The 13,523-nt window shown below is 46.1% G+C and overlaps 1 protein-coding gene across 1 annotated transcript in view; it reads right to left on the bottom strand.

The window, feature by feature from the left end:
* Positions 1 to 13,523, bottom strand: part of lama1 (laminin, alpha 1) — a 291,180-nt gene that overhangs the window by 77,164 nt on the left and 200,493 nt on the right. The window contains exons 35-37 of the mRNA XM_072569885.1: positions 9,122 to 9,220; positions 4,586 to 4,697; positions 189 to 351 (exon numbers count right to left, since the gene is read on the bottom strand). Coding sequence (XP_072425986.1) covers positions 189 to 351; positions 4,586 to 4,697; positions 9,122 to 9,220 — 374 coding nt within the window. The remainder of the gene's footprint in view (positions 1 to 188; positions 352 to 4,585; positions 4,698 to 9,121; positions 9,221 to 13,523) is intronic.

Here is a 13,523-nt window from a genome sequence, read left to right as displayed (position 1 = left end):
ACGTGATGGAATGACAGCCTCCTTTATTGCTATGATAATTCTATGACTGTAATACTTTAATCACGTATCAAGCACAATGGTCATATTTGTTCAGCTGCATGTTTTAGTATTTACAAACTGTGTTGAAACAGCACTCTTGCGCGATTTAGCAGCTCTGGCTCTTTACACAACCACACACCAGGACTCACTTTAGTTCCTTTTCGGAAATTTCTTTTGAATGATTAAACACTCTATTCCGCATGGATTCCAGCATATTCAGGATCTCGTGCTGGAGTTGCTGCAATTTGGTGTCTGAAAGATCCAGGTCAGTGCCCAATGTTTCATTTAGGTGATTTGCCATGTCAACGAGAGCTAACAAGAACAAGTCAGGACAAGTTAGTGAAGATAAACAGGAGAAAACAGAGGCAGTGACCAGCAACAATCTATCAAATGAACATGGTCTGCACTGGTTGGCAAGACCACAACAAAGATTCAAGTGTGGAATAGAACTGATGGATGCTATTAAAATTAGGCATTCCATCGATGTATTTCACATACCCAGTTGTTCATCTGGTGGGTAAAGACCCTATCATTCATTTTAGTTTGCTCTGGGTCAAGGAACTTTGTAATTTGGAAACTAGCTTGCTTTAGAACTACAGATTAGAACTTACCTCTATACCCTAGATGATAGTCTCTTTGTTATTTATTTATTTATTTTTAAAAATTTTCAAAGTAAGAGGGCAATATCTACCTTCATTAGACAGGTTTCTAACTTCTGGATCTCCCACGGCATTGCTCACAGTTAACGGGATGATACGGTGCTTTATACCAATGAAATGTTTTAACATCTAATGCGCAATGTCTCATTCTGCCACAAAGGTTTAACCAGAATTTAGTAGACTTTTCCATTTAAGGCTAGTTAAACATAGAAAACTGTTAAGGAAGTCACTCTGAGGTCAATTGTCCAACTGTTAAGGGAATATGATTATTGGTGTCCAGTCCAGTTTGAGACTAGGAGCACTTCAGGAGAACACTCATATTGGGTTTGAAATGTTAGCCTTGTTTCTCTCTCCACAGACTCTGCTCCTCCTGCTGGGTTTCCCTCACACTTTCAGTTTTTATTTCAGATTTCTGCTATCTGCAACACTTTGCTTTTGTTTCTGTTTCAGTTGTTTGCCCCAATCACTTAGGGTTTAACTGCCTGTTTTACTTTCACTCCTGCTGTTGTGAGAGTGTGTCTGAAAAGATTAATAATGAGGACTGACAAAACTATAGAATTGTGGGTAGGACAGCTTAATTGTCGAATCAGGGAATCCTGCAGCATGGTTTCGGGCCATTCGGCCCATCGAGTTCACACTGACCCTCTGAAGTGGGTCGACTGACCAGTTAACCTCCTCACCTTATCCCTGTGACCCTGCACTTCCCATAGCTAATTCACTTAGCCTGCACATCTAAAGTAATTTAGCATAGCCATCCACATCTTTGGACTGTGGGAAGAAACCAGAGCACCTGCAGGAAACCCACGCAGGGGTTGAAAGTCCAAGCTCCACACGGGCAATCATCCAAGGGTGGAATTGAACCCAGACCCCTGGTGCTGTAAGGCAACAGTGCTAACCACTGAACAACTGTTAAGATCACAAAGGAGTGAGATATAATGCGAGTCGTTGTCATAGTGTCTGTAATGATGTCTATCATTATTAGTGTAACTTGTAGCTCATTGCTAACATGAACTAAACTACATCTTGTTCACCACAGGAGTGTCTTCTTGTTAGACTAAGACGTGAGTTTAGTCAACAGCAAGTGTAGTTCCCTCCAGTTAAAGATGATGGCATAACCTTCAATATGATCAGCAGCTGATCCTGCATCGTGAGTTGGCATGCTTTAACGTTAGCTACTGCCCAGTTTCTACAGTCAACAAGGAAACTGGCCACAAATGATGGCAGATTGTATTAGCCACAGCAAATTACAGCCATTATTTCAGCATTGTTTAACAGCTTTGAGAAAGCCTTATGGCAGCCAGATAAAATCCACTGGTTCACACTAGCATGTGTTAGAGGAGCAGTTTAAAGTCAAATATATTAAAGCAAAAACACTGGATTGGTTCTGAAGTAAGTATGACTCAATTCATTGCATGCATCCAACGTCTCTCGAGTCTGGCCAGATTCTTCAAAGTAAAGGGAAACATGGTGGTCTGCAGAAATTCGAACTAGTTAATTATATTGTGAGGCAGATTTTCAGAGTAGGAGTGCGGTGCTGGAAAAGCACAGAAGGCCAGGCAGCATCTGGGGAGCAGGAGGATTGATGTTTCGGGCATAAGGGTGAAGGGCTTCTGCCCGAAACATCGATTTTCCTGCTACTTGGAGGCTGCCTGACCTGCTGTGCTTTTCTAGCAACACACTCGTGACTCTGATCTTCAGCATCTGTAGTCCTCACTTTCTCCTAGATTTTCAGAGTATCCCTTTCTGTTAATCCCCTTCCACACCTAAATAACAAAAAGTTCTGATTTCTGGAGCAACCGAAGCAGACATTTCACTGTTTGGGAAGATGTAGAAATTAACTTCACTTACCCCTCTACAACAGCAACATTTTTAATTTCTGCATTGCAGTCATTTTTGTTCATGTAAATCATATTGGCATCCTTTCCTTTCCTCCCACTCTTTATAGTTAATACAATGCTGCATTGGATGGGGCTCTCAATTTTTCCGTAGAAACTATTTTCTATAACAGTCAGGTCATGGTCCCATATCTGAATGACTAGTGGAGGCCTCATTGCACATGCATAAAACACACAATCCTGAAACTAAGAGGTTCTTACATTTCGAACATAAATCATCTTGCAGAATAGATGGGATTAGATTAGATTACAGTGTGGAAACAGGCCCTTCGGCCCAACAAGTCCACACCGACCCTCCAAAGAGCAACCCACCCAGACCCATTCCCCTACATTTACCCCTTCACGTATCACTACGGGCAATTTAGCATGGCCAATTCACATCTTTGGACTGTGGGAGGAAACCCACGCAGACATGGGGAGAACATGCAAACTCCACACAGTCAGTTGCCCGAGGTGGGAATTGAACCCAGGTCCCTGGCACTGTGAGGCAGCAGTGCTAACCACTGTGCCACCATACTCTTCGCTTGGCGGTTTGTGAAGTCAGCAAAATGCACAGCAACCATCCCATTCCCAGTCAAGAGAGTGGCAGCTGGAAGAAGCTTGGAGCATTGCCAAGGGCACTGCCACAAAACAATGGGAATAAAGAGATCAGCCACCTTCTGGTTACTCTCAACATTTGGCAACTGGCTCAAAGGAGGTGACTGATTCACAGTCTACCACTCACAGGGAAATTACACTTTTTAAAAATCACCTGGATACTCAATATTCAAGGATCTTTTCTTGGATTGTTGGAGGGAAGTTTTTAACTCACTTGAATGCTAGACTACCTCAGCCTTACTGCTGCGCCAAACCTGCAAACTGTCCTTGAGAGAGAGTCTTCAAAACTTGTGATGCTGCACAGGACCCCTCACAACGCAGGATAGCTGTTGCTTTCTCAACTGAAAGCATGGTTTTACATGAAGTAATCCGAAACCAGCTATAGATCAGAAACTCCACAAAGCAAATACCATGATTCCTTTGCAATGTTAGTCATGTTGAGCTTTAATACTGTTCCTAAACAACTGGACACATAGCAGCATGTATCAATGATTAAAAAATTTACTTTCAGCTTTAAAATGCTATCGAGTCATAGAGTCATAGAGATGTATAGCATGGAAACAGACCCTTCGGTCCAACCTGTCCATGCCGACCAGATATCCCAACCCAATCTAGTCCCACCTGCCAGCACCCGGCCCATATCCCTCCAAACCCTTCCTATTCATATACCCATCCAAATGCCTCTTAAACGTTGCAATTGTACCAGCCTCCACCACTTCCTCTGGCAGCTCATTCCATACACGTACCACCCTCAGTGTGAAAATGTTGCCCCTTAGGTCTCTTTTATATCTTTCCCCTCTCACCCTAAGCCTATGCCCTCTAGTTTTGGACTCCCCGACCCCAGGGAAAAGACTTTGCCTATTTACCCTATCTATGCCCCTCATAATTTTGTAAACCTCTATAAGGTCACCCCTCAGCCACAGATGCTCCAGGGAAAACCGCCCCAGCCTGTTCAGCGTCTCCCTATTACAGCTCAAATTATAAAAGGGACATTCAATGTATTTTGTACAATTCCATTTTGTACAACGCCAGTTTTATGCTGGTCTTTATTTAGTTCATTATTGTTATAATCGTGAAACAAAACAAAGGACAGTAAGGTTCTGACAGGAGATAATTAACCCACTTTAAAAACTGCATGATATGCTTCTGGTTCTAAATAGTTATTTAATGAATTGTTAAATTGAAACTACCTGAGAGAGATGATTATTGCCTATTTTAAAACCCACCTTTAACACTGCTCTGCAGATGATTGTCCAGCAGATGGCAATTTACCACTTGATATCGCTGCTACATTTACCAAAAGCAGTCACTGGTTTTATGATTCTGCTTTGATTAAAATACAATCTTAGCGCTCATCAAATGACAAGACTTACATAGTGATTGCCATATACATACCATTTATTGTCTTGGCTGTTTTATTTACAAAAGCTGCAAGTTCCAAACCCCTGGTTAGTGTTCTCCCAACAGCTTCATCCAGATTGTGTCCATCAGCCAATTCCACAGTGACCTGGGACAGGAATATTTAGCAAGATTTACTCTGAGGTTCAGCTATTCTCCCCCTGGCTTTTATCAGTAGCCACGATGAGGTTTGATGTGAGAATGTGGGCTTGTGGTCACCTCGTGGTAACCTCTGGGCCAACTGCACTGTGATGTCACCAGCAACATGCAGTCAGTGAGACCCTGCACCGTAGCACAACACCAGAGAACGTTCAGCAGTGACTGGACATATTCCAGAGACTGGAGAGAACACATGAGCTGGCAAAAGCGGACTTAAAGAACCCTGCCAGACACCCTTTTCCAGCTTTTATTATTTGCCACAAAGGGAGAGAATCAAAATGGCAAAAAAACAAGGATTTGATTGTTGTCATATTTACTGAGATACAGTGAAAAGTATTATTTAGCGTATTATCCAGGCAGTTTCATACCTTACATGAGTATATCAGGGTAATAGAACAGAATGCAGAGTATAGTGTTGCAGCTGCAGAGAAAGATCAATTTTAATATATAGGCGGCTTGTTCATAAGACTGACAACAGCAGGGAAGAAGCTGTTCTTAGGGGAATGAAAGAACAAACCTGCATTTGTCTCGCACCACATGTGTATGCACCAGTGAATACACTGCTGGAATCTGCCAAAGGATCTACAAGGAACCTCGATTATTCGAACATCTATTATCCGAATTTCAGATTATCCGAAGAAGATCTCAAGGTCCCAATAGAAACATTATATTAAAGGGGTGTTTCCAACACTGATTGTGCCTTTTGTTTACAGTGATTAAAAGTGAATTCGGCTTACTGAAATGCTGCCGAGAACAGTCCTGGACATTGGAGACAGTGCCTGGGCTCCCACCAAAGGACCGACAACCCGCCCTCCCTCTCTCTTTCCACACTTTCCCTGGAGTTCAACACAGGGGTTTACCCTAAAACTCCCTTCCCCAGATAATCTCTCTAATATTGACCTGAGGGCAAGGGTGGAACTTGTCAAAAAGCTGTCAAGTGGTAGAGCTGACAGGAGCGAGGGCGGATGTGGGAGGGGGCTATTGGGCTGACAGGGAGCAGATGGGAGGTGGGGGGTGGGTGGCGGAGTTGGGGTGGATGTTGGGTGGGGGAGTGGATGTTGGGTGGGAGGGGCAGGTGGGGAGGGCCGTGGGCATGGTTGGGGTGGTGTTGGAGGGGTAGGGGGCCGGCAGGGAGCAGATGGTGGTGGGACAGACAGGGGGCATGGGTAGGTTGGGGGGGGGCAGATGGAGGGGCAGGGTTGGGTGGTATTGGGGTGGCAGAGACGGCGGCAGGGTTAGGTGGGCAGGCAGGGGCGGGGTTGGACAGGAGTGGGGTGGTGGACAGGTTCAGACAGGGAGTGGGGGGTAGACGGGGGTCTCACACGCGGTTTGCTGCTGCCTAGTCTCCTGAATGGGGAGCGGTTGTACCAAGTGCTCGCTGTGTCAATCCCATTGAACTGATTGGGGGAGGGGGTGCGGGGTGAGGGTGGGGGGGGGGGGGGTGGATGTCTGCTCAGAAACAAACCCTGAGACAGAGAGAGGGAGCAAGGCAGAAAGAGTAAAGAAAAAGGAAACTTCAGAAAACTCTGAGCCCCAGAGTAAAGGCATTGAATCAATTAACCGAATAATCCATTATCCGAATGAAATAGTGCCCACCCATCTCATTCAGATAATCGAGGTTCCTCTATATATCGTGTACCTTTAATAAGCAGCAAGTCAGTTGAATGTGCAGCTTAGAAACATCAACTCCATTCCACTCTATATCCAAAGCCTAACTTGCTTAGAGTTTCCAGAATGTTTCTGTTTCTGTGTGAGAACTGACCCTTCTCACAAAGTAGTGTGCACCATCTTCCTACATATGTCACTGATAAATCCGGGGAACACAGTGTGCAGAGCCACCAATGTCTCCTTAGCTCCATTTAACCTTGCCCTCTGAACTGCTGGTGGGATCAGGTCAAATGGATGAAACGTCTAGGGAAGCATTTAATGTCCAGAAATCGACAGACACTCCAGCCGTGAAACTGGCTCAGCAATCCCAGTGTCAACTTGATTAGGTTAAATTCTCTACACTATGGAAAAGGCCCTTTGGCCCAACAAGTCCACACCGACCCTCCAAAGAATAGCCCATCCAAACACAGTCCCCTACCCTATATTTATCCCTGACCTCATGCTATGAGCCAATTTACTCAACCTGCACATCTTTGGATTGTGGGAGGAAAGCAGAGCACCCAAAGGAAACCCATGCAGACACGGGGAGAATGTACAAACTCCACACAGACAGACAGTCGCCCAAGGCTGGAATTGAACCCAGGTCCCTAGCGCTGTAAGGCAGTGGTGCTAACCACTGAGCCACCATGCCGCCCCTAACAATTGGTCTACCTCCAAGTATGTTCAATGTCTGGAAAGATCATGAACTACCTCTAGGTGAACTTTCGATCAATTCTCTACAAAACAAACTGAGTAATAATGTAGGGCATAGCATCCCAGATGCCTGCAGAATAGCCAGCAATGGAAACAGCATTTCTGGCATGCACACAATGGACCGAATAGTTTCCATCTATGTTCTAAACTTATCAAATTTTCTAGGGCGCTGCATGTCAAGTTGAATTTCTTCAAAGGCCATCCCTGTCATAGCACATACCTTCTGAGAAAATATTTTTTTCAAATATTCCTGGCTTTACTTTTGCCTATCCACACAAAATATCTTTCCTGCCAAGAGGTAATTGTAGTAACTGTTGCTATTGCTCCCCTAGGAGTACTACTGAATGCAATTACATCAGTCTGCCAAACAATATCATCGAAAGCCATAGATCTTGCTGCCAACCTGGAACCAGTACAAATGAGCCGGTGACAACATGTTAAATATTTAGTTCCTAGTCATTGACAATGAAAACTGGAGTAATCTGCCACTATTTCTTCGGTTACAGAAGCTACATCAAGCACCACAGTTTCCTGGCTTCACTCAATTAATTAATTGACTAGGAAGGAATTGCTTTCGAGTTCGTTTCAATTTTCCATACTGATTTTCACCCCTTGCGAACGTCTCTCCCATGAGAATGCAATAACGGTCATGCTTTGGGAGGAGGTTGTGCTCTGTTGGAAAGTAAGGGGCTTGACCAGGGTTTGATGTCTTCCTTTCCTGTTTCGTACATTCCTGTCTTTTACCTCATTCAGCCCTTAAGTACCCAGCAATGATGGCAGTCCTGTTTTCTTGTGAGCTGAATCTGTTGTGCATCTGGGCCTTTCAGTTACAGTGAGGCCTGAAATGTGTGACTTTAAGTGAATCATGCATTCCCATGGAAATCAATGATAACACTGATTATTCCTTTGGACATTTCTTACAATGGAAAACAATGTACAAAAACTGTACCTGATGTGGACAGTTTTCCAAGCTGAAAAAACTTGTAAAAATAAAATACGTCACTCGATATAAATTAAACTATTAAATTATTTTTGGCCTGTCTCAGCTGAAAGCAACTTTAAGAACTAAGTTGGAATAGTGCAGATTCCAAAATAAAAATAGTTTTTTAATCAACTTGGAATATCATACACACTTCTTAGAATCAGAGAATCCCTATAGTGTGGAAGCAGGCCATTCAGCCCACTGAGTACACACCAACCCTCTGAAGAAGATCCCACCCACATCCACACCATCCCTGTAACCCTATATTTCCCATTGCCAATCCACTTAATCTGCACATTTCTGAACTGTGGGAGGAAACCCACTCAGACACAGGGAGAACATGCAAACTCCACACAGACGGTCGCCCAAGGGTGGAATCGAACCCAGGTCCCTGATGCTGTGAGGCAGCTCTGCAAGCTACTGAGCCACCATGCCACCTTAAGAAGGTAGGATTTGAAACTGTGTCGCAGGGATGCTACCAGTGTACCTCAAGAGCCCTCTATTCCTAAATGAAAATTACATGTTAATATTTCAGTCACCTCATGATGTTTCATTAGACTGTGCTCCATTAAGTTGCGGAATTCCCTGCACTGACAAACTGTGGCCACTGGCTGGAGTTAAGGACTTCAGTGCAAGCTCGGAATGGTAGCTGGGGCAGGGCATGGGATATCAGGCCAGGAAAGGAACATCTGGGAAGTTCATTGGGTTATAGAGTGGGAGCAAAAGAATGGTCCTCGATATTTTCTAATCACCCTGTTTGGAGAGGTTATTACATCGCTCTGAAACAGTTGGCACATTACAGGAAGGCTGGAGCAAATAATGTTAAACTGAAATCTACAAACTAAACAAATAGATTATCACTACCTTATTCACAGCTTGAAAGTGAAACAATATTAAGCAAGCAATGTTTAAATGGCATTTACTATACACACCTCTAAACTGCCTGGGCCTTTTCCACCTCTGGTCAGAAAGTCACCAGCCCAATTAAGCATTTCCACTCGAACCACGAATTAGACAAGGATTTATTTTACCTTCTGCTGTAAGTGGCTGATCCCCAAGGTCAAGCCTGCCATCTGTTCTTCCACCTTTACAACGAGAGCACTTGTGTTTCTTTCTGTCGACAGAGTAGTCTGTGAGAAAAGCAATAAATAAAATCATCCTTGTCAAAGTCACCGAGGCTTACTCACTAAATAAAACCTTACTTCTTGTCATTTACTTCTTGCCATTTACTAGTAAGCCTATCTGCGGAACAGAATGCAATTACAGGGTTCTGTTCTCTCTGCAGACCGGCAGTTGGTCAAGAGATAGAGAAGGAAATGAACAAAGAGTTCCTTAAACCAGTTATGTAACCTGTTGTTCTCAATCTCATGGGTCGAAATAACTGCTTAAGTTCCACGCAATCTCAGGGGGGTATCCTCGGAAGGGGGCGGGAGTCCTGATTGTAAAAGTAAGCTTGGAGGCGGAGGCGACGGAAGAAGTGTTCGACGTCACGGCGTGTATTAAATTCATTGATGCGTGGGCGGAGGGGGATGAAGGTGAGTCCTTCCGAGGATGAACAATCAGTCCTCAGCAAAGGACTCACATTCATCCCCCTCCGTCCACGCATCAATGAATTTGATACACGCCGTGACGTCGAACAATGCTTCCACCGCTTCCGCCTCCGAGCTTACTTTTACAATCAGGACTCCCGTCCACCTTCCGAGGATCCCTTCACCCACCTCCAACACACTCCATCTATCTGGACACCCCGCGCTGGCCTATTACCCATCCTCAACCTCTTCATTTCCAACTGCCGCTGGGACATTAACCGCCTCAACCTGTCTACCACCACACCCCCCCCAACTCCAACATCTCATCCTCACAATGCGCAGCTCTCCAATCCCTCTGCTCCAATCCTGACCTCACCATCAAGCCAGCAGATAAAGGGGGTGCAGTGGCAGTCTGGCACACTGACTTCTACACCGCTGAAGCCAGATGCCAACTCGAGGACACCTCTTCCTACCACCCCCTCGATCATGATCCCACCCCCCCATCACCAAACCATCATCTCCCAGACCATACAGGACCTCATCACCTCAGGAGATCTCCCACCCACAGCTTCCAACCTCATAGTCCGGGAACCCCACACTGCCCGGTTTTACCTCCTTCCCAAGATCCACAAGCCTGACCACCCTGGCCGACCCATTGTCTCAGCATGCTCCTGCCCCACTGAACTCATCTCTACCTACCTCGACACTGTCCTATCCCCCATAGTCCAGGAACTCCCCACATATATTCGAGACACCACAAACTCTCTCCACCTCCTCCAAGGCTTCCCCGGCTCCCAATGCCTTATCTTCACCATGGATATCCAGTCCGTCTACACCTCCATCCACCATGACCAGGGCCTCCAAACCCTCCGTTTCTTCCTCTCTCGACGTCCCCAACAGTACCCTTCCTCCGACACTCTCATTCATTTGGCCGAACTGGTCCTCACCCTTAATAATTTCTCCTTCGAATCCTCCCACTTCCTCCAGACCAAAGGAGTAGCCATGGGCACACGTATGGGCCCCAGCTATGCCTGTCTCTTTGTTGGCTACGTAGAATAGTTGATCTTCCGTAATTACACCGGCACCACTCCCCACCTCTTCCTCCGCTACATTGATGACTGCATTGGCACCACCTCGTGCTCCCGCGAAGAGGTTGAGCAATTCATCAACTTCACTAACACATTCCACCCTGACCTTAAATTTACCTGGACTATCTCTGACACCTCGCTCCCCTTCCTGGACCTCTCCATCTCCATTAATGACGACCAACTTGACACCGGCATTTTTACAAACCCACTGACTCCCACAGCTATCTGGGTTAAACCTCTTCCAACCGTACCTCCTGCAAAAATGCCATCCCACATTCCCAATTCCTTCGCCTCCACCGTATCTGCTCCCAGGAGGACCAGTTCCACCATAGAACACACCAGATGGCCTCCTTCTTTAGAGACCGCAATTTCCCTTCCCATGTGGTTAAAGATGCCCTCCAACGCATCTCGTCCACATCCTGCACCTCCGCCCTCAGACCCCACCCTTCCAACCGTAACAAGGACAGAACCCCCTGGTGCTCACCTTCCACCCTACCAACCTTCACATAAACCAAATCATCCGCCAACATTTCCGCCACCTCCAAACGGACCCCACCACCAGGGATATATTTCCCTCCCCACCCCTTTCCACCTTCCGCAAAGACCATTCCCTTCATGACGACCTGGTCAGGTCCACACCCCCCCTACAACTGACCCTCCCATCCTGGCACCTTCCCCTGCCGCCGCAGGAATTGCAAAGCCTTTGCCCGCACCTCCTCCCTCACCTCCATCCAAGGCCCTAAAGGAGCCTTCCACATCCATCAAAGTTTTACCTGCACATCCACTAATATCATTTATTGTATCCGTTGCTCCCGACGCGGTCTCCTCTACACTGGGGAGACTGGACGCCTCCTCGCAGAGTGCTTTAGGGAGAACATCTCCGGGACACCCGCACCAATCAACCACACCACCCCGTGGCCCAACATTTCAACTCCCCCTCCCACTGAGCCGAGGACATGGAGGTCCTGGGCCTCTTTCGCCACCGCTCCCTCACCACCAGACGCCTGGAGGAAGAACGCCTCATCTTCCGCCTCGGAACACTTCAACCCCAGGGCATCAATGTGGACTTCAACAGCTTCCTCATTTCCCCTTCCCCCACCTCACCCTAGTTCCAAACTTCCAGCTCAGCACTGTCCCCATGACTTGTCCTAGCTGCCGATCTTCTTTCCCACCTATTCACTCCACCCCCCTCCCTGTTCGATCACCTCCATCCCCACCCCCACTCACCTATTGTACTCTATGCTACTTTCTCCCTACCCCTACCCTCCTCTAATTTATCTCTCCACCCTGCAAGCACTCTGCCTGTATTCCTGATGAAGGGCTTTTGCCCGAAAGGTCAATTTTACTGCTCCTCGGATGCTGCCTGAACTGCTGTGCTTTTCCAGCACCACTCTAATCCAGAATCCATGCACTTTCAGTCAATGGCTGATCTCACCATGATTAACAGGCACTTTGATTTCTGTGTGTTCACTCTGGAACATACCACATGGCAATCAACAGGGCAGGTACAACAAAGGAAAGTTTGCTTTGAATCCTACAGTGACCTCCCCTCCCCCAGTGGAGGTTTCGGTGTTGGACTGGGTGGACAGAGAACTACGCCATGTTCTTCACAGCCTTCAGCATTTCATCGATGACAATGAGCATCTTGCCAAGATCATCCCTACACCTACCCTTCTTGCCTTCAAACAACCACCACACCTTAAACAGACCATTATTTGCAGCAAACTGCCCAGCCTTCAGGATAACTTCAACCACACAACACCACACAACCATGGCATGGACACCATTGCCAGACAAATCAGATCATCGACATGGATACATCACGTGTGGGAACACTACCCATCACGTACATGGCAGATACTCATGTGACTCGGCTAATGCTGTCCATCCCATATGCTGCAGGAAAGGATGCCCCAAGGCATGGTATATTGGCGAGACCATGCAGACGCTACGGCAACGGATGAATGGACACTGCGCAACAATCGCCAGACAGGAATGTTCCCTCCCAGTCGGGGAACTCTTCAGGGGTCAAGGACATTCAGCCTCCGATCTTCCAGTAAGCATCCTCCAGGATGGTCTTCACGATACACAACAACACACAATTGCTGAGCAGAAACTACTAACTAAGTTCTGCAAACATGAAGATGGTCTCAACCATGATCGTAGGTTCATGTTATGCCACATGTGACCTCATCAAACTGTTCTGTACTTGTAAAATCTTCCTTACTCTCCATCACCTTGACAAATTGCTACCATAATTAGTTTGTACAGTTTTGGATTTCTTATTCCTTTAGTTAGACCCTCAGCATGCGACTCTTATACCTAACATTATTCCAGTCATTTTTTTGTAATTATCTGTCTGCCTCATTTAATTGGATTATTGATCATCTTTTCGCTTGTTATTCAGCTGTTGACACTTTACTCACACTGTCTGACGGTCTTGATCACCAGCAGAGACTTATTATTTGACACTCCGCTTACACTATTTATATGATCTTTTGATCTCTCTGCCCTTGATCTCTCTCTACCTGTAAATTCTGTACCTGTGTGCTTTTCTTTCATTTGCCAGACGAAGGAGCAGTGCTCTGAAAGCTTATGATTTCAAATAAGCCTCTTGCACAATAACCTGATGTTGTTTCCTTCTTAAACCACTGCAGTCCATGTGCTGCAGGTAAACCTACAAAGTGGTTAGAAAGGGAGCACCAGGATTTTGACCCAGCAACACTGAAGGAATGGCGATTAATTTCCCAATCAGGATGACGAGTGGCTTGGAGGAGAGCTGACAGGCGATGGGGACGTTCCCACGTATCTACTGC

Source organism: Chiloscyllium punctatum, chromosome 5 (assembly GCF_047496795.1).
Source record: "Chiloscyllium punctatum isolate Juve2018m chromosome 5, sChiPun1.3, whole genome shotgun sequence".
NCBI classification, from domain to species: domain Eukaryota; kingdom Metazoa; phylum Chordata; class Chondrichthyes; order Orectolobiformes; family Hemiscylliidae; genus Chiloscyllium; species Chiloscyllium punctatum.
Note: the sequence above shows the minus strand (reverse complement) of the source record. Positions and strands in the feature narration are given on the sequence as shown.